We start from the raw sequence: 19,823 nt of genomic DNA on the forward strand, positions 1-19,823 counted from the left end.
CACCCCTTCGATTTCCAGCTTCATACTCATCACCCTGTCCGACATTCTCTTCCCCTCCAGCACACTCTTGATAAAAGCATTTAAAGCATTCTGCACCCACCAGTTTCACCTCATCCACGGGCTCACCATCCCGTTCATCGGGCCCCGCCAGGTGCAATTTTCCCCATGTTTCATTCAGTTGAAGCTTGAAAACCTGTTCCACTCGCTGTCAACTCCAATGACTTCTTCTCTTTCACCACGGCCACCAGGTACAATCTCAGTGCCTTCCCCCATGCAAATATCAGAGCAGGTAATAAATCACTCGACTCACCTGCACTCAGCTCATTAATGATCGGCCATAAACTCAGATCAAAGCTTTAAATTTACAAAGCCAACCCTGAAACCGAGTGACCTGAGATTTTAATTGTTGGAGACTATCATCAGATTCATAAAGCTTACTGGTGAAATTACATACCGTCTCTCAGGAGGAAAGAAAGCTGATTTTATAGAACTCCAGCTTTCCTCGACATTCAACCCTCTATCTACACTGTGATAGTGCACACTGGCACTAATGAAGTCATGTCCAGGCAAAACATTAAGCTGCATTATGAACTTGAGTCTCTAGACTCCACAGGTGAAAGCCTGGGGAAGGAGATATGTCCTTTCTGATCCCACTCACACTATGACCAAGAGCTCTGAACGTTTTAGTAGTCTTCTTAGTCTGTACCTGCGGATGCAAAATTTTACTACTGCCACTGGACTTGGTTTTATTAGTCATTTCGATTTCTTCTGGACCAAGTGGGACCTGTTTATATATGATGGGTTGCATCCTAACAGGAAAGGAACAGGGAAATTGATTTATAATTTTGTTAACTGTATTGCTTTTAGCCTTAATTGGAGGTTTCCCGAGAAAGATCCTGCCCAAGATCCTGGCCCTGTATTTCATAGCACTGGCCCAAACTGCGGATCCTGCTGGTTCTGGTTTTGTTTTTGTTTCCCTCACTAATCCAATCATTCTTGTTTGGATCACTGAAAGGTAGTGTGCAATACCCAACTCTACTGACAGTCCACAAAGAAACAGTCTCATCACAGTTAAAACCATTTTTTCAATCCCTGCTGTTGAATCAGCTCAATTCTGTTTACTCAGTGTAAGATCCTTTGCCAATATGTTTTATATGCAAGGATTTTGTCAAGTCCAACAATATCCAGAGGGGTACCACAAGGGTCAGTGCTCGGTCCCCTCCTCTTCTCAATATACACGTCCTCACTTGGTGCAATCATCCGCTCCTACTAGTGGTTACAAGAGGAGAATAATAGAATCTCTACCCACAAGATAACATTCCATGCATATATGGACTCCCTAAGATCCATAAAGATGGAACCCCCCTCAGACCCATCGTCAGCAGCATAAACTCGGTCACGTACAACATTGCCAAACATATAGCCAACATCTTGACCCCTTTAGTGGGCGAAATACCTCACCATATCCAAAACTCCATTGACTTTGTGGACAAGGTCCAAGGCGTAAAACTGGATCCGGATGAAACCATGGTATCCTACGACGTGACCTCATTATTCACCTGCATCCCAACCATGGAGGCTTTGGAAACTGTGAGGCAACGTTTGCTACGGGACGACACTCTCCACAATAGGACCAACCTCAGCCCAGACCAGATTTGCCAACTACTGGACCTTTGCCTGAACACTACATATTGCCAATTCAGGGGCCAGTTTTACAGACAGAAACACGGCTGTGCTATGGGCTCACCAGTATCGCCCATTGTGGCCAACTTGTATATGGAAGAGGTAGAACACAGGGCCCTGAACTCCTTCAGAGGAACACCTCCGAGCCACTGGTTCAGATATGTGGATGACACATGGGTCAAAATCCAAACACAAGAGGTGCAAGCGTTTACCAAACACATCAACTCAGTGGACAAGAACATTAAGTTCACAAGGGAAGACGTAAAGAACAACAGTTTGCCCTTCTTGGACTGTGACATCCACATTGGGGAAGGCAGGAGCCTCCACATTGGGGTTTACAGGAAACCTACACACACAGACCAATATCTACTTTCGATTCACACCACCCGCTGGAACACAAACTGAGCGTCATCAGAACTCTGCAACACAGAGCTGACAATGTGCCCAGCAGCACTCAGGCCCAGCGAGAAGAACACAAACACCTGAGGGGAGCCTTAAAAACCTGCGGCTACCCCAGTTGGACCTTTGTGAAAACTGCAACACGTTCCAAAAAGACCAACGAGGAGAAAAGGAACAGAAGGAATAACATAGTCATCCTGTATGTTTCTGGGGTCTCTGAGAAACTCAGGAGAATATTCAACCAACACCGCATCCCGGTATACTTCAAACCCAGGAACACACTCCGACAAAGACTGGTTCATCCCAAAGACCGTGTACCACACATCCGGAAAAGCAATCTGGTGTATGCTGTACAATGCAATGAGGATTGCACTGACCTATACATAGGAGAAACCAAACAACCACTACACAAACGGATGGCCCAACACAGAAGGCCAAACTCCTCAGGACAAGACTCAGCAGTCTATCTACACCTAAAGGAGAAGACACACTCCTTCGAGGACAGCAACGTACACATTTTGGACAGAGAAGATAGATGGTTTGAAAGAGGGGTGAAGGAAGCCATCTATGTGAAACTGGAAAAACCATCCCTCAACAGAGGAGGAGGTCTGCGACACCACCTATCTCCCACTTACAATGCCGTCCTTTCATCTCTACCCAGGAGACTCAAGAAGCCTAGCCTCCAAGAGCAACAGTCGGTCACTAATGGCTCCAACCACTCTTATGACCACTGAACAATGAAGTCGAAACTAACACCCCCCCCCAAAAAAGAAGCCGTCGCGGCTAAACAAATGCAAATCAATAGCTCCGATGGCGACGGGCGCGGCCATAACATCGGTACACAAAAGAGCCACGCATATCAATAGCTCTGACAACGACTCCTTGAGGATAAATTCTGAGTCTCATCACCAGCCAGTCAGACTAGCTTGGTCTAGTCAGAAAGGCACGAACTGAGGAAGCCTCTTGGATGAGAGGCGAAACGTCTTCACGGATATATACAAAGTCCAGTTGCACTTGATTCAACTCCTTTGGATAACCATGACGACCTGGATGAATGAGAACATTCACAGACAGCCCAGAATAGAAAACAATAATAAAATGAGACATGTAGAAAATATGACAAAATGGATAACAAGAACAGTAAGCATGTATTGTAAATTTAGTGAGTACAATATGAATATAAATGGATACAAATGGGCAGCACGGTGGCCCATTGGTTAGCGCTGTTGCCTCACAGCAAGAAGGTTTCTCCATCTATTTAGAGCAGGATTAAAATGGAAACATTTAAAATACCAGTGAGGAACTTGCATTAATGTCATTATTCGGCTGTGCGAGTTGTGATGGCAGCTTTTTCTGGGTTTTTGTTCTTGCTTTTTCTACCTCTTCTTCCGAGGACAAGGGGCAGCCTGAGCTCGGCAATACAACACTGGTAAATAAAATATCCAAAAGTTTTTGCATCATCCATGATCGAAGTTTTCTTTTCCCCACACTTGGTCTTAATTCACTAAAAACGCCTGGTGAACTTTCTGGTTTGTATGATTTTGAAATAAAGTAAACGCCATCCGACAGCAAGAAGTTTAACTTCAGTCCTGCGTTGTTTGAAGACTTGTGTAGCTCCCTTTCACTGGCTAGTGTGGCTTTGCATTGTGATAACAAATGTTGACCCAATCTTGTGTCATGCTGCAGGTTCAAGTCCCTGATTGACATCAACACCAACCACTTTTTTCTGTTTAACTGTGGGATTCGCTGGATGTTCTTCTGGTTGGATTTTATTTGTTCTGTTTATATCCTGTTGGTGGCGATAACCGTAGTGTTAAGCCCTAATGACGTCATCGGCCCCCCCATTAAAGGCCTGGTACTCTCCTATGCTTTACAGGTAAACTGCATAAATACACGTCAGTTTTAACATGAGCAAATATAACCAACCTGTCACAAATAACTATGTTGTGTGTGCGTGTGTGTGTGTGTGTGTGTGTGTGTGTGTGTGTGTTGTCTAGCTGACAGGTGTGTTGCAGCACATGGTGAGGGTGTCGACAGAAGTGGGAGCCAGATTCAGCTCTGTGGAAAGAATCCAGGAGTACATAACGGTCAGACACTAGCCTTCCCTCGCTGCTAAACGAGCAAGTTAGCATGACAACAAAATCTGGCTAAACAATCTATTAGCTACCAATCTCTTTATATTACTGTTTGCATTATGTATTGGTGTTATGATGGACAACACTTACCTACCTACCTACCTACCTACCTACCTACCTACCTACCTACCTATCTATCTATCTATCTATCTATCTATCTATCTATCTATCTATCTATCTATCTATCTATCTATCTATCTATCTATCTATCTATCTATCTATCTATCTATCTATCTATCTATCTATCGATCTAATCTGGTCCAAACTAGGTGTACATTGTTTGTTCTGTGCAGGACTGTGTGTCTGAGGCTCCCAGGAAGGCCGGAGAGGTCCCTGAGGACTGGCCTCCTGAGGGAGCCATCACCTTCAATGAATACACGATGAAGTACAGGAAGAACACCCCCATAGTCCTTAACAGGCTCCAGCTCCACATCAGAGCTGGCGAGAAAATTGGCATCGTGGGAAGGACAGCCTCTGGTGAGAATCATCATCACCCTTCGACCGCAGTCGAGCAGAGAAAGGGCTGGTGAGAAAGGGCCTCCTGAAATGTCTAAAACAGACCTAGGCCCAATAGTGGTTATGTTAACTAGTACTTTTTGTCTTCCGGGTGGGGTTTTACTGAATAACTGAAATTCTGAAGACTTAAGACTTTTATAGATAATTAAAAAAAGATAGTCAGAAAGGTTGGAAGAGGAGACAAATGCTTGGATCAACTTGCAGCTATGTCATGGTACATTCACATGTTTGCATGTTTCGAAGCCGGGAGGAGCGCGTATCTCCAAGTATTGGCCACTTGATGGACATGCCCATGAAATAAAGTAGGCTGCAAGTTAAAACAACATCAACAAAATTATGTTACCTAGACACCTCCCATGCAAATAATTCTTGCACCTCATTGGACGAACGTGCCACTTGCTTGCTCTGGGTTTGCCTCCGGTTTTTAAATATGGCTGCTTTTTGGAAACATCAAATTACACCTAAGCTAGCCATAAATTAATTTTATATAATGCCTAGTTTAAATATCACTATGTTCTGAAGTTTAAGCAAGGTGGCGGATATCCATGATTTGCATAAAGGTGAGCAGTCTACTTCATGCAGCTGTGGGGAGCCAAGGCAACATGCTGGTTCTAGAAACTCATCACACCGTAAGCAGCATGTATTGCACGCCACCTACACAGAAAATGAATGGGAAGCGTGGAAATGATGCATACATGTGAATGTACTGTCACTGTCAAGAGTTGAACAATAGCGCTAAAGCAAAGCCTTATTCTGGTTTGAATTTTCTGTAGGAAAGTCATCTCTAGGTGTGGCTCTCTTCAGGCTTGTAGAGCCAGCAGCAGGAACCATCCTGATAGATGGATTGGACATCACAAACATTGGCCTGCAAGACCTCCGCAGCAAACTGTCCATCATCCCCCAGGACCCTGTCCTCTTCATCGGCACCATCAGGTACCCTCAGTCATTTCAGAGCCACAGTTCCCTCCCATAATTCCCTGGGAAAGAGGTGTGGCTGAACTTTTGGCTGCTGGGAAGTCAGAGTTACAGGTTCGTCAGCCAATCACAAGCCAGTTCTGTAAATAAGAGGGCTGTTGAGCTTGTGTTTGATTGGCTTTGAACTCACATGAGTCCTACAAGTGATTGGCCAAGAACTGACAGCCAGGTTTTGGGAACAGGCAGTCAGATCTGAAAAGTTGATCTTCCAACAGTTTGGGAGGATGTTGACGACCTTATTTCCTCCAAAGCTTATTCTCTTCCAGACAACTGTTTTTGTGCTGTATATCAATCCAATGGATAGCTGTTGTTTAACACAAGGACTTGACAGCTTAGAAAGCAACTGGATGTCAGGTTTTGTTTTTGTGTTGTAGGTATAACCTGGACCCCTTTAGTTACTACGATGATGAAGAGATCTGGTTGGCCTTGGAGAAGACTTACCTGAAAGATTCAGTATGTTACCCCACATCGTTTGGAATACCCTACATGGCCAAAAGCATGTGGACACCCCTGGCTATTTCAGCCACACAGGTGTATAAAATCAAGCACACAGCCATGCAATCTCCATAGACAAGAGGCAGCACAGTGGCCCAGTGGTTAGCACTGTTGGCTCACAGCAAGACGGTCCTGGGTTCGAACCCCAGGCTATCTCAGGGCCTTTTGCATGCTCCGGTTTACTCCCCACATCAAAAGTATATGTTTGATAGGGTTAAAACTCCTGTCTGTGCCCCTGGCTGAAGCAGTGCAAGAAGAACTGGCGTCGGTCCCCGGGCGCTGCATGGCGGCTGCCCACTGCTCTTAGCTACATGGCTGCCCACTGCTTCCAGTGTGTGTGCTGGGGTGGAGTAAAAGCAGAGGATGGATTTCTCCACAGGGATTAATAAACTAAATTGTATCTTATAAAAAAATCATTGGCAGTAGAATGGGTCGCACTGAAGAGCTCAGTGACTTTCGACATGGCACTGTCATTGATGCTACCTTGCCACCTGCCACCAAATCAGTTCGTCAAATTTCTGCCCTGCTAGATCCGCCCCAGTCAACTGCAAGTCTGTTATTGTGAAGTGGAAACGTCTTGGAGCAACAACAGCTCAGCCGTGAAGTGGTAGGCCACACAAGACCACAGAACGGGACCGCCGAGTGCTGAAGCGTGAACTGCCTCTGGAGGCAGCATTAGCACAAGAACTGCTCATGAAGAGCTTCATGAAATGGGTGTCCATGGTGGAGCTGCCGCACACAAGCCTAAGTTCACCATGTGCAATGCCAAGCTTCACCTGTATTAGTGTGAAGCAGACCACCTTTGGACTCTGGAGCAGTGGAAATGCTTTCTTTGGAGTGATGACTCACTTGCTTCACTATCATTGCTTCACTATCTGGCAGTCTGATGGTCGAATCTGGGTTTGGTGGATGCCAGGAGAACGCTTCCTGCCCAAATGCATAGTGCCATCTGTAAAGTTTGGTGGAGGTTTCAGTGCTACAGCATACAATGACATTCTTGAGAATTTTGTGCTTCCAACACTGTGGAAACAGTTTGGGGAAGGCCCTTCCCTATTAGAGCATTGCAGTTCTTACGTGCACAAAGTGCGTTTGCCAGGTTTGGTGTGGAAGAACCTGACTGGCCTGCACAGAGCCCTGACCTCTACCCCATCCAACACTGTTAGGATGAATTGGAGCATGATTGGGCCTTCTCAACCAAGATCAGTTCCTGACCTCATTAATGCACTTGTGGCTGAATGGGAGCGAATCCCCACAGCCATGTTCCAAAATCTATTGGAAAGCCTTCCATCGGAAGAGTGGAGGCTGTTATAGCAGCAAGGGGGGGGGCAACTTCATATTAATTTCCATGACTTTGGAATGAGATGTTCATCGAGCACTTATAGGTGTGATGTTCATGTGTCCACATACTTTTGGCCATTTAGTGTAACAGACCTATAGGGTTATTAGTAGTCTATTAATAGTGCTCATAGTACTACAGTTCTGTTCTTTGTTTCTCGGCAGATCTCCAGGCTGCCTAGGACACTTCAGACAGAGGTTTTAGAAAATGGAGCAAACTTCTCCGTGGGAGAGAGACAACTTATGTGTATGGCCAGAGCACTGCTCCGAAACTCCAAGGTCTGTCTGTTTGTCTCTGTCTCTTGAACTCTGTTCCTAAAGTCTCTATTTGTATTTACACCATGGTTAGGTTTATCTCTGTACAATCATTGTTTTATTTCAAATCCTTATCCTACAGTGCTTTACCTTCATCACCCTGACCATTAGGTGTCAAATTCAGTGTCTCAGTGACAACCCTATTGTGCTAATTAACTATCACACTTTACGGAAAATGAAGATAAATCACATCCATTCTTTATTTTGAATGAATATGAAAAACACAGAAAGGAAAACGGTATATATGTTGATGTTATTGGCATATTTAAGACAGCAGCTGATGCACAAATATTAAAATCATAAATGCTTTTGTAAGGACTCATTTCAATGGTTACTGTCTGATAAGACTTTCTCAGTTGTACAGTGCATAGTCTTTTATTTGATCAGAATGGCAGCCAAAACCAAATTTGAAAGAGGAAGGTATGTGAAAAATCAAGTAATTTTTTTTCATTAATTTGAGAGAAAAAGACTAGAATATAAAGGATAATCTAAGTGGAAGCTAGGTGATACAAGCAATATAGAGCTTTAAATTTAGCCCTCCATTCTCGTCTTAAATTGTGGATTTCTCCGTTTATCCAGGATGATCTTTGTTTTGATAAGGATAGTGGTACCCTGTTCATGCTAGAATCTGAATAGCCTAGACAATACTAATCAAAGTATTAAAAGAGCTTACTATTTATGCGGTAAATCTGAGGGACAGCAATTGTTTGAGACATGGCCTCAAAAAGGTGCTGGAAACCTTCTACAGGGATCGAGGGTCATAATGAATAGATAGCGTCACACAGTTTATGCTGATTTTTGGGTTACAAGTTCTTGTGAATGTCCTATTCTACATCATCCGAGAGGTGCCATATTGGGTTGAGATCTTGATACTGTGCAGACCATTGGAGTAGTGAGGTGATATGAGCTTCATGATATGGCCTATTTTCCTGCTGGATGTATACATGAAAAAGAGTAGACTTTATCCATAAAAGTATGGATGCATTTGGTCAGCAACGACAGGTATCAGAATCAGAATCAGAATCCTCTTTATATGGCCATGTATGTTCACACATACATGGAATTTGACTCCGGTTTAGTGGCTCTCAATGCACTTACACAGAATAATAACATAATTTAGCATGCAACCTTGGTGTGATCCTTGATCCCACCCTCTCTCTTGAGCCACATATCTGCCAAATGGTCGAATCCTCCTTCTACCACCTTCACAACATTGCGAAAATAAGACCCTCTCTCACATGCCCTGCTGCTGAGATACTGATCCATGCCTTCATCTCCTCCCGCCTTGATTACTGCAACTCACTCCTCTATGGCATCAGTGCTAGCTCTATCAAGAGACTCCAACTGGTCCAGAACGCATCTGCCTGACTTTTAACTTTCACCAAATCACATCATCCCAGTCCTAAAAGACCTCCACTGGCTAACCATCTCCCACCAGATCAATTACAAAATCCTGGTTCTTACTTATAAAGCCCTTTACAAACTGGCTCCCCCATACCTCACTGACCTCCTCTCCCCCTACCAACCCTCTCGGTCCCTCAGATTCAACTCAGCCTCCCTTCTCTCAAAGGTCCAACCTCCGCAGCTTTGGTGACCGAGCCTTCTCCAGGGCAGCTCCTAAGCTCTGGAACTCACTCTCCCAAATCACCTGAGACTCAGAATCCCTCCCAATCTTCCAATCCCGTCTCAAGACACACCTCTTCTCCATTGCCTTCTTGTGCCCCCCCCATCCACCCCTGAGGCAGACTAAGGACCAAGCACTCGACCTGCTGCCCCCTCCTCTTGAACCTCCCCAAGCACATAAGACACTGCTGCGATCTGCCCACATTCAAGTCATTAAACAGGACTCACCTCTTCAGACTTCATCTGGGATTTATGTGATTTATGATGTTTGTTTTTCTTCCCTTTTTGTATGTGTTTAAGTGGGAGAGTACTGCTGGCGTCGTGTGTGGCTGCCGCTTCTCCTTCTCGTAGCCCCCCTTCCCATCCACCTCTGTATGTCTGTGTTATGTTTATCTGTTGTCTTGTTTCACCCCGTTTAATGCAAAGCGACTTTGAGTGTTAGAAAAGCACTATATAAGATTGATTTATTATTATTATTATTATTATTATTAGAATCTTCAGGAATATACACAAGGAATGACTATATACAGGTGAAACAGGAAGGCAATAGTGCAATGGTGCAGGATGCAAAGATGAAATAAATATATTAGCAGCTTACTTATATACATGAGGTAGGTGGACATGATATAATATGCACGTATATGTACAATATACAGTATATACAGCGTGCTTAGATTTATAATGGCAAAGCTGAATGTTCATCAGGGTGACAGCTTGAGGAAAGAAACTGTTGTTGTGTCTGGTAGTTTTGGTGTACAGTGCTCTGTAGCACCTACCAGAGGTGGGGAGTTGGAACAGGTTGTGACCAGGGTGTGATGGATCTAGAGTGATGTTGCCTGCCTGTTTCTTGACTCTGGAGACGTATAAGTCATGAATGGAGAGCAGGTTGGCAACAATGATTTTCTCTGCAGTCCTGACTGTCCATTGTAGTCTGTTCCTGTCCTGTTTGGGGGCCGATCCAAACCAGACAGTGATGGATGTGCAGAGAACCGACTGGATTATTGCAGCGTAGAACTGAATCAGCAGTTCATGAGTCAGCTTTTAACGTCTGTGGTCACGAAATCCTTTGAGAGACTGGTGTTGGCCCACCTGAAGGAAATCAAAGGCCCCTTGCTCGACCCCCTTCAGTTTGCCTACCGAACAAACAAGTCAGTGTATGATGCAGTCAACATGGGATTGCACTACATCTTCCAACATCCCGACTCCCCAGGGACATACACAAGGGTCCTGTTTGTGGACTCAGCGTTCAACACCATGGTCTCCGATATCTTCCACTCCAAACTCACCCAGCCCACTTTACCAGCCCCCATCTGCCAGTGGATTAAAAACCTCCTGACAGACAGCAGGCAGCTGGTGAGGTTGGAGAAAATCACATCCAGCACCCAGACAATCAGCACTGGCACCACCCAGGGATGTGTGCTCTCCCCTCTGCTCTTCTCCCGCTACACAAATGACTGCACCTCAGGTGACCCGTATGTTAAACTCCTGAAGTTTGCGGATGACACAACCATCCTTGGACTTATCCAGGATGGTGATGAGTCTGCATATAGATGGGAGGTTGATCAGCTGGCACTCTGGTGCGGCCATAACAACTTGGAGCTGAACACGCTCAAAACAGTGGAATTGACAGTGAACTTCAGGAGGAGGCCCCCAACACTGCTCCCCCTCACCATACTCAACAGCATGGCATCTACGGTGAAAACCTACAGATTTTTGAGTTCCACAATTTCCCAGGACCTAAGGTGGGCATCCGACATAGACACAATCATTGAAAAGGCCCAGCAGAGGATGTACTTTATCCACCAGCTCAAGAAATTCAACCCGCTTCAGGAACTGCTGATTCAGCTCTACTCTACAATAATCCAGTCTGTCCTCTGCACATCCATCACTGTCTGGTTTGGATTGGCCACCAAACAGGACAGGGACAGACTACAACAGACAGTTAGGTCTGCAGAGAAAATCATTGGTGCCAACCTGCCATCCAGTCAGGATTTATACATCTCCAGACTCAGAAGACAGAGAGGCAAAATCACTGCAGACCCATCACACCCTGGTCACAACCTGTTCCAACTCCTCCCCTCTGGCAGGCGCTACACAGCACTGTACCCCAAAACAACCAGATATAAAAACAGTTTCTTCCATGGGTTGTCATTCAAATGAACACTTAACACTGTAAAATAAATCCAACCCTTTTGTATATACTGTACATGTTGTATATACTGTACTGTACGTGGTACGTATACTGGTATGCTCTGTCATGTGCATCTACCCCAGGCACGTATGTAAGTAACCTGCTAACATCTATTTCAGCATCTGTGATATATTCTCTGCACTTATCACCTATTTCGCCTGCATAAATCAATCCTTGTGTATTTCTCTGAAGATTGTTGTGTTGTTGTGTTGTTATTCTATGTTAAGTACACTGAGAGTGCCACAAAACCGGAGTCAAATTTCATGTATGTGCAAACCTACATGGCCAGTAAACATGATTCTGATTCTGATTCTGTGGTTCAGCGTCCTGAGCTGACGGAGAAAGTACATCCTCTGCAGGGCTTTTTTGATGATTGTGTCTGTGTTGGACACCCACCTTAGGTCCTGGGAGATTGTGGATCCCAGAAAACTGAAGGTATCCAGAGCAGACACAGTGCTATTGAGTATGGTGGGGGAAGGGCATGTCAGGGGGCCTCTCTTGAAGTCCACTGTCATCTCCACAGTTTGGAGCGTGTTTAGCTCCAGGTTGTTATGACTGCACCAGAGGGCCAGCTGTTCAACCTCCCATCTGTATGCAGACTCGTCACCATCCCGGATAAGGCTGATGATTTTTGTGTCATCTGCAAATGTCAGCAGTTTAACAGATGGGTCTCCTGAGGTGCAGTCATTTATGTAGTGGGAGAAGAGCAGAGGGGAGCGCACACACCCCTGGGGGGCAACAATGCAGATTGCCAGGGTGCTGAATGATTTTCCCCAGCCTCACCTGCTGCCTCCTGTATGTCAGGGAATTGGGGTTTTTTTTATCCATTGACAGGTGGGGCCTGGTACAGTTAGCTGGGTGAGTTTGGAGTGGAGGATGTCTGGCACGATGGTGTTGAACGCTGAGGTGAAGTCCACAAACAGGACCCTAGTGAATGTCCCTGGGAGTCGAGGTGTTGGAAGATGTAGTGCAGTCCCATGTTGGCTGCATCATCCACTGACCTGTTTGCCCGGTAGGCAAACTGCAGGCGGTCCAGCAGGTTGCATGCGATGTCCCTCAGGTGTGCCAACACCAGTCTCTCAAACAATTTCATGACCACAGACTTCAGGACGACGGGCCTATAGTCATTTAATCCTGAGATAAAGGGTTTCTTGGGGATTGGGATGATAGCGGAGCTTCTGAAGCAGGAGGGGACGTCACACAGTTCCAGTGATCTGTTGAAGATAAGTATGAAGCTGGGGGCCAGCTGGTCAGCACAGACTTTCAGGAAGGAGGGCGACACACTGTCTGGCCCTGGTGCCTTCCTTGTCTTCTGTCTCTGGAAGAGCTGACGCCCTTCCTCAACACAGATCCTGAGTGCAGGTGAGCGGTCAGTGGGGAGGGGTGAGGGGCTGGCAGGGAGTGCAGTTGGTTGTGTGATATGGCCGGAGAGGGTGAGGGGTGTGAGAGTGGGCTTATCAAACCTGCAGTAAAACATATTCTGGTCGTCAGCCAGTTGATGGTCCTCTGTAGTGTGGGGGGAGGGTTTCCATTGGTGATGTCTTACAGGCCTCGCCTAACAGACGCAGGATCGTTCGCTGAAAACCTGTTTTTCAGCTTTTCAGTCAAGCCCCTTTAGGCTACTCTGATGACTTTGTCAGTGTGTCCGGTATGTACTGGGTCTACCTGTTGAACATTCTGAGAGCATGACTTTTCCCACTCATACTGCCCACACCCACTCGCTGTTATTGTACTGCTCACGCTGCCTGCTACGGTGGTGCAGTCGCTCATTCATTGGAAGCAGGACAACCAATGAATGAGCAGGAATCATTGTCTCGAACAAAGACGTGAATGAGTAACTTGAGTTGAGACAGCCTGGCAGCTATTCACTGAATGAGATCAAATGAACCGTTCTCTCAAACTGGGACATATGAGTGAATGAGAAGTGACTGAATCGGACTTGAGTCAAGACAGACAGCAGGTCAAACTGAGCGAGATTGAACGAATTACTCTCTCGAACTATGATGTCTGCTACGTGCCCCTCAAAAAGAACGACAGATCGTTCTTTGGTCAGTGACATCTCTGTAACAAGATACTGAGCCTACATAGTCTACCTACATACAAGTGGGATGCTGAATCAATGCATTAAAGTAGAGTTCAAATAAATTGCTTTGGGATACATTTATATTTCATGCATTTCTGCATATTTTTTGCTCTTTTAATAAGAAGTGCTGTGTGGTTTACTACAGCCTCTTTTAGCCTTACACATAATACCAACAACAACAACAACAACAATAACGATAACAACAAGAAACAACAATAATAATAATAATAAGACAAAAACAGATGACCCACTCCTCCGAATAGTAAAACATCAGATCTACTCCATCAATAAAGAAGCTGCACAATTCAAGAAAAAGCTTGATGTCCCAGAAACCCCACCAACAGAAAATGAGCCAACTATCATCTACGCCAAATGAGTGAAGCAGAATTTAAAACACCTTGGCCACCTGCAATTGCAAAAAACCTGGGAGGACAAAGCAATGCATGGGAAGTACCCAAAAAGAATGACAGACGCAGACGTGGACCAACAAAAGACACACCAGTGGCTGAGGAGCACTGGGCTGAAAACAGAGACGGAGGGCCTGATAATCGCTGCACAAGACCAGAGCCTGGCAACCAGATCCTATCACCATTGCATCATTAAATATGGAACAGACCCAAAATGCAGAATCTGTGGAATGTACGAAGAAACCATCAACCACATTGTCTCAGGCTGCCCGGAACTGGCAAAGACCGAGTACATGTACAGGCACAGCAAGGCAGCAACATACCTGCACTGGAAGATCTGCAGGAGTTACAAGATCAAGACGACTGAGAAGTGGTATGAACATCAGCCAAGAACGGTCACTGAGAACAATGATGTCACCATCCTCTGGGACATGCCCACCCACACTGACAGAGAGATAAAAGCCAACAAGCCCGACATCGTTATCAAGGACAGGAAGGAAAAGAGGTGCATGCTCATCGACATGGCAATACCATCCGAAAAAACACCTCAGTGAAAGTCACAGAGAAGCTGACCAAGTATAGAGGTATGAAGACTGAAACAACACCAGTGGTCATCGGAGCTCTGGGACTCACGAAGAAGGGAATGGAAAAGTTCAACAACAGTATCCCAGGCAACATCAACATCCATGCAGTCCAGAAGATTGCCCTACTCGGAACAGCCCACATATTACAATGAGTACTGTCAGTCAAGTGACATCTGCCCTATAGTGCTTCAGGTCCATAGTTTGGACCCTGCTCTACAGGATGTAAAACAGGAAACACGAAAGAAATAATAACAATAGAGCTCTTGCATTGGTATTGGTATCGGAATCGGACTGGAACTTAAAAAAAGTGGATCGGTGCATCACTATTAGGGACAGGATAAGAATATGAGGGCAGGTCACAGAATTTGATGGCTCACCAAATACGGTGCAACACCGGCTTAATGGCAAAACAACAATGCCCCCCGTTCTGTTTCCATACCACTTATATCGTTACAGAATGATGAGGTGGAATAACGGCGCAACATCCCCGCCTTGAACAGGCAGGAGCTAGCTAGAAAATGGTGTCTCACCCGACACACTATTAATGGGAACCCCAATGAGGAACGAACTAACAAAGTCTGAATATTTAAATTCTCAAAAAGAAATATAATTGCCCACTAACATTACATGCCTATTAAACCCAAATGCAAAGTTACTGAGATAATTACAGTATGTTTTACATGTAGTAATGAGGACCTACATAATGAGGACCTGGTCGACTACTCTTTCTTTTTGAACATCTCATTTGTTAACTGTTTTGCACCTTCACCTTGACCTAATAAATTGCATCTAATGAAGTTACTCCCTACTTGAGTAACTTTTTGAAACACTTTTTACTCTTACTCAGTTACTTTGTGAGTACTTTTACTTGAGTAAACATTATAAAGTAACTATACATTTACTTGAGTACCGTTTTTGTTTACTCTACCCACCACTGGTGGAGGATGGTTTTTAACCAGCCTGTTTATGCATCTGAGGTGCCTCCCTCTTCTTGTTATAAACTCCTCCCCTCATGCTAATGCATCTCCCTGTGATTGGTCAGATCATCATCCTGGATGAAGCCACCGCGTCTATCGATGTGGAGACGGAAGTCCTGATCCAACATACCATCAGAAAATCCTTCCAGAAATGTACTGTGCTCACCATCGCTCACCGCATCCACACGGTACTGCAGGCAGACCGAATCCTGGTCATGAAGCATGGAGAGGTAACACACACACACACACACACACACACACACACACACACACACACACACACACACACACACACACACACACACACACACACACACACACACACACACACATACAATTACACAATTCATAATCCTTGTTTTCATCATTGATTGTAACATATTCGTATGATGTATGTGTTTCTGTGTGTCAGGTGGTTGAATTCGACCATCCCGATGTGTTGAAGCAGAGACCAGAATCTGTGTTTGCCTCTCTGCTGGCTGCAACAAACACTGTCAACATCGGAGGCTCCTAAACAATTCTCCAAAAACACAACACTCCAACAACATTTTATTACACCAAAAAACTGCTGCAGTACACTACACTACAACACTGCAATACACAACACTGAATTCCAACACTAAAAACTACACTATACTTACTCTTAAAGATTACTACACTACACTAATAATACTACACTACACTACACTAATAATACTACACTACACTACAATACACAACACTGAATTCCAACTCTAAAAACAGCACTTTACTTACTTTTAAAGATGACTACACTACACTAATAATACTACACTACACTAATAATACTACACTACACTACCCTACACTACACTACAATACACAACACTGAATTCCAACTCTAAAAACAGCACTTTACTTACTCTTAAAGATTACTACACTACACTACAATAATAATATTACACTACACTATACTACAATAATAATACTACACTACACTACACTACACTGTTGAGTCATTTTGACTTCATTCCCTGTCAATACATAGGATAATTATATTTCATGTTAAGTTCACATTCTGTACCCCAAGAATAATCACTAATAAACTTTTTGGGCGGCACAGTGGCCCAGTGGTTAGCGCTGTCGCCTCACAGCAAGAAGGTCCTGGGTTCGAACCCTGGGGTTGCCCAACCTTGGGGGTCATCCCAGGTCGTCCTCTATGTGGAGTTTGTATGTTCTCCTCGTATCTGCGGCGGGTTTTCTCCATGTGCTCCGGTTTCCCCCACCACCAGAAAGACATGCATGTTAGGGTTAATACTCCTGTCTGTGCCCCTGAGCAAGGTAATGGGAGAAGAACTGGAGTTGGTCCCCGGGCACAGCATGAAGGTGGCAGCACACTGCTCCTAGCTCCACAGATCACAGCTAGGATGGGTTAATTTGCAGTAAATGAATTTACCCAAGGGGATTAATAAAGGAAACTTAATTAACTTAATAAAAACACTGGCCATCATGAGAAGCTCTCTATCAACTGATTCAATCCCCTTCTGCCATCTACCAGTCCAACCACTTCTCGGGGGGGGACAAAACAATCTGGGTCCTTATACTCTTAGTAATTTTAGATCAGGTTCCAAGCTTCTATTGTTATTAAAGATTTTAGAGAAAGTTATGACACCGCATCCGGTGTCATAACAGGACGCGGAAGCTGGGTGGGCTAAGCTAACTCCTAGCACATGCAGACTGGCAGTTCCGATAACACGGTGGGTGGTCTTGGCGACAGCTTCACCTAGCCTTGACTGTGTTTTTGGTGTCGTCGTTTGGAGTGTGGGGAAGTGTGCTGAAGGTGTCTGGCTGGGAGAGCTAGAGTTGGATCGGCTGAGGGAGCCTGGTTTGCGCGTCCTGTGGGCCCAAGGACCACGGCCCTGACTCGAGCTGCGCCCGAAGAGGCAACACCGAGGGCGGTCTGACAGGACACAGAAGCGGGGCAGGCTAAGCTAACTGTTAGCCCATGCAGACCGGCAGTTCTGACAGTCATCCTGGCTGACATTCATTCTTCTGGACAGTAATTTTTTTTTTTTAGTTTAGAAATATGTGTTAGTTTGGATAAAAGTGTTCTTGTAGTTCTTGTAGTTTTGGATATGTGTTTTTGTCTTCCCACTGCTGTGGGAAACAACATTTCGTTTCATTTCATTTCATTTGCTGAAGTGTGTCGCCGTCATTAATTTTGCTTTTTGTAAACGCTTTTGTGCTTGTGTTATTCCTTCAAAATTTATTCAAAGAAAGTGTAAATATGAATTTGTTTATTATTGTATATTGTGTATTATTGTTTGTTATGGATTGCGTTGATTTCTGGTGTGATAGAACCTTGGTGTGCACCTTTGCACACGGCCCCTGCTTGTCATTTGGGACACGTGATGTGGGATGGGAGTAGTTGGGACACGTGATGTGGGACGGGAGTAGTTGGGACACCTGATGTGGGATGCGAGTTGTGGGGACAGGTGATGTGGGACGGGAGTAGTGTGGACAGGTGATGTGGGACGGGAGTAGTTGGGACACCTGATGTGGGATGCGAGTTGTGGGGACAGGTGATGTGGGACGGGAGTAGTGTGGACAGGTGATGTGGGACGGGAGTAGTTGGGACACGTGATGTGGGACGGGAGTAGTTGGGACACGTGATGTGAGACGGGAGTAGTTGGGACACGTGATGTGGGACGGGAGTAGTGGGGACACGTGATGTGGGACGGGAGTAGTTGGGACACGTGATGTGAGACGGGAGTAGTTGGGACACGTGATGTGGGATGGGAGTAGTGGGGGCAGATGATGTGGGATGGGAGTAGTTGGGACACGTGATGTGGGACGGGAGTAGTGGGGACAGGTGATGTGGGATGGGAGTAGTTGGGACACGTGATGTGGGACGGGAGTAGTTGGGACACGTGATGTGGGACGGGAGTAGTTGGGACAGGTGATGTGGGACGGGAGTAGTTGGGACACGTGATGTGGGATGGGAGTAGTTAGGACACTACATGTAGGGTGATGTGCATCAAATGAAATGACAAAGTGTTTCTGATTCTGACCAAGAAGCTTTTAACATTTACCAACAGCAAAAATGTACTTTATAATGTGTGTCTGGTTGTACAGCACAGAAACTGCTTTACTTGACTCATGTAATAACGGTAATGTTGTGGTCAGATTAAGATCCCTACAAACGATGCACCCTTATACTAGCGAAGAGGACTGGGCCAGAAGGTTACGCTAGAGGGAGATGAAAGAGGTGAAATGATATAAGGTATTGATCATTTGTTCGATTTTTCTTTTCCATATGTTTTCAATACAAAGTACATGTGTTCTGTATTTATTTAAAATATGTTAATGCAGTCAATATAAATTACTTTGTTTTAAAGCTCATTTGTTAAGCATCTTGAATGCAACATCGCTTGTTGCAGGTTGGTATGGGCACATGTGCGGTTCCCCCTCAGCTCGGGCTTGGGACTGAGAGAGACAGATAAAGCCATTATGTGAGAGTGCATTGATGTTCATCACCCTTGTCCTATTGTATACTGTGACTGCAGATCAATCAGTAAAGCACTGAAGGAGAGTTGTGGGACCTGTGGGTCCTTTATCACATCACCACAGCATGGGTGGCAATACAGACACTGGTGATTACTCCATTTTTTTTTTATTGGATCTCAGTACAGTATTTTACATGATTGCCATTGTACTCCAGAGTCAAACTGGGTTGGCATCACTGACACCACACTTAACTGGCTTAAATGAACAAATGAACAGTGAACAGAAACGTTCCAGTTGTGGTAAAGAATGCTTCATTCTTACCTGCTCATGTTTTACCTGGTGTCCCTCAGGAATCAGTCCTTGGACCTTTCCTATTCTTGTTATATATGCATCTACAAGGCCATATCATCCAAGACCACAAAACTTCATTTAAATCCAATGACAGCAGCAGTGTAAGCCACCCTTTCACATCAAATATTGGGTGTCCCAGAAGTTTATGCAATTTAATGAAGACAAATCTGAAGTTATGTTTAGTCAACAGAGTTTCATCAATCATATTAAAGGAAGCCTTGGTAACCAATCAACACTTACAAAAACCAGTAGTGAGAAACCTGGAGCTTAACTTTACATTCACAGAAAG

General features: G+C 44.9%; 1 protein-coding gene across 1 annotated transcript in view; it reads left to right on the forward strand.

The window, feature by feature from the left end:
- abcc12 (ATP-binding cassette, sub-family C (CFTR/MRP), member 12) overlaps nucleotides 1-16,232 on the forward strand; it is a 63,448-nt gene extending 47,216 nt beyond the window's left edge. The window contains exons 23-30 of the mRNA XM_056279408.1: nucleotides 3,769-3,958; nucleotides 4,080-4,169; nucleotides 4,511-4,694; nucleotides 5,507-5,666; nucleotides 6,083-6,161; nucleotides 7,704-7,817; nucleotides 15,784-15,948; nucleotides 16,131-16,232. Coding sequence (XP_056135383.1) covers nucleotides 3,769-3,958; nucleotides 4,080-4,169; nucleotides 4,511-4,694; nucleotides 5,507-5,666; nucleotides 6,083-6,161; nucleotides 7,704-7,817; nucleotides 15,784-15,948; nucleotides 16,131-16,232 — 1,084 coding nt within the window. The remainder of the gene's footprint in view (nucleotides 1-3,768; nucleotides 3,959-4,079; nucleotides 4,170-4,510; nucleotides 4,695-5,506; nucleotides 5,667-6,082; nucleotides 6,162-7,703; nucleotides 7,818-15,783; nucleotides 15,949-16,130) is intronic.
- The last annotated feature ends 3,591 nt before the right edge of the window (nucleotides 16,233-19,823 follow it).

This window comes from Lampris incognitus, chromosome 4 (genome assembly GCF_029633865.1).
Source record: "Lampris incognitus isolate fLamInc1 chromosome 4, fLamInc1.hap2, whole genome shotgun sequence".
NCBI classification, from domain to species: Eukaryota; Metazoa; Chordata; class Actinopteri; order Lampriformes; family Lampridae; genus Lampris; species Lampris incognitus.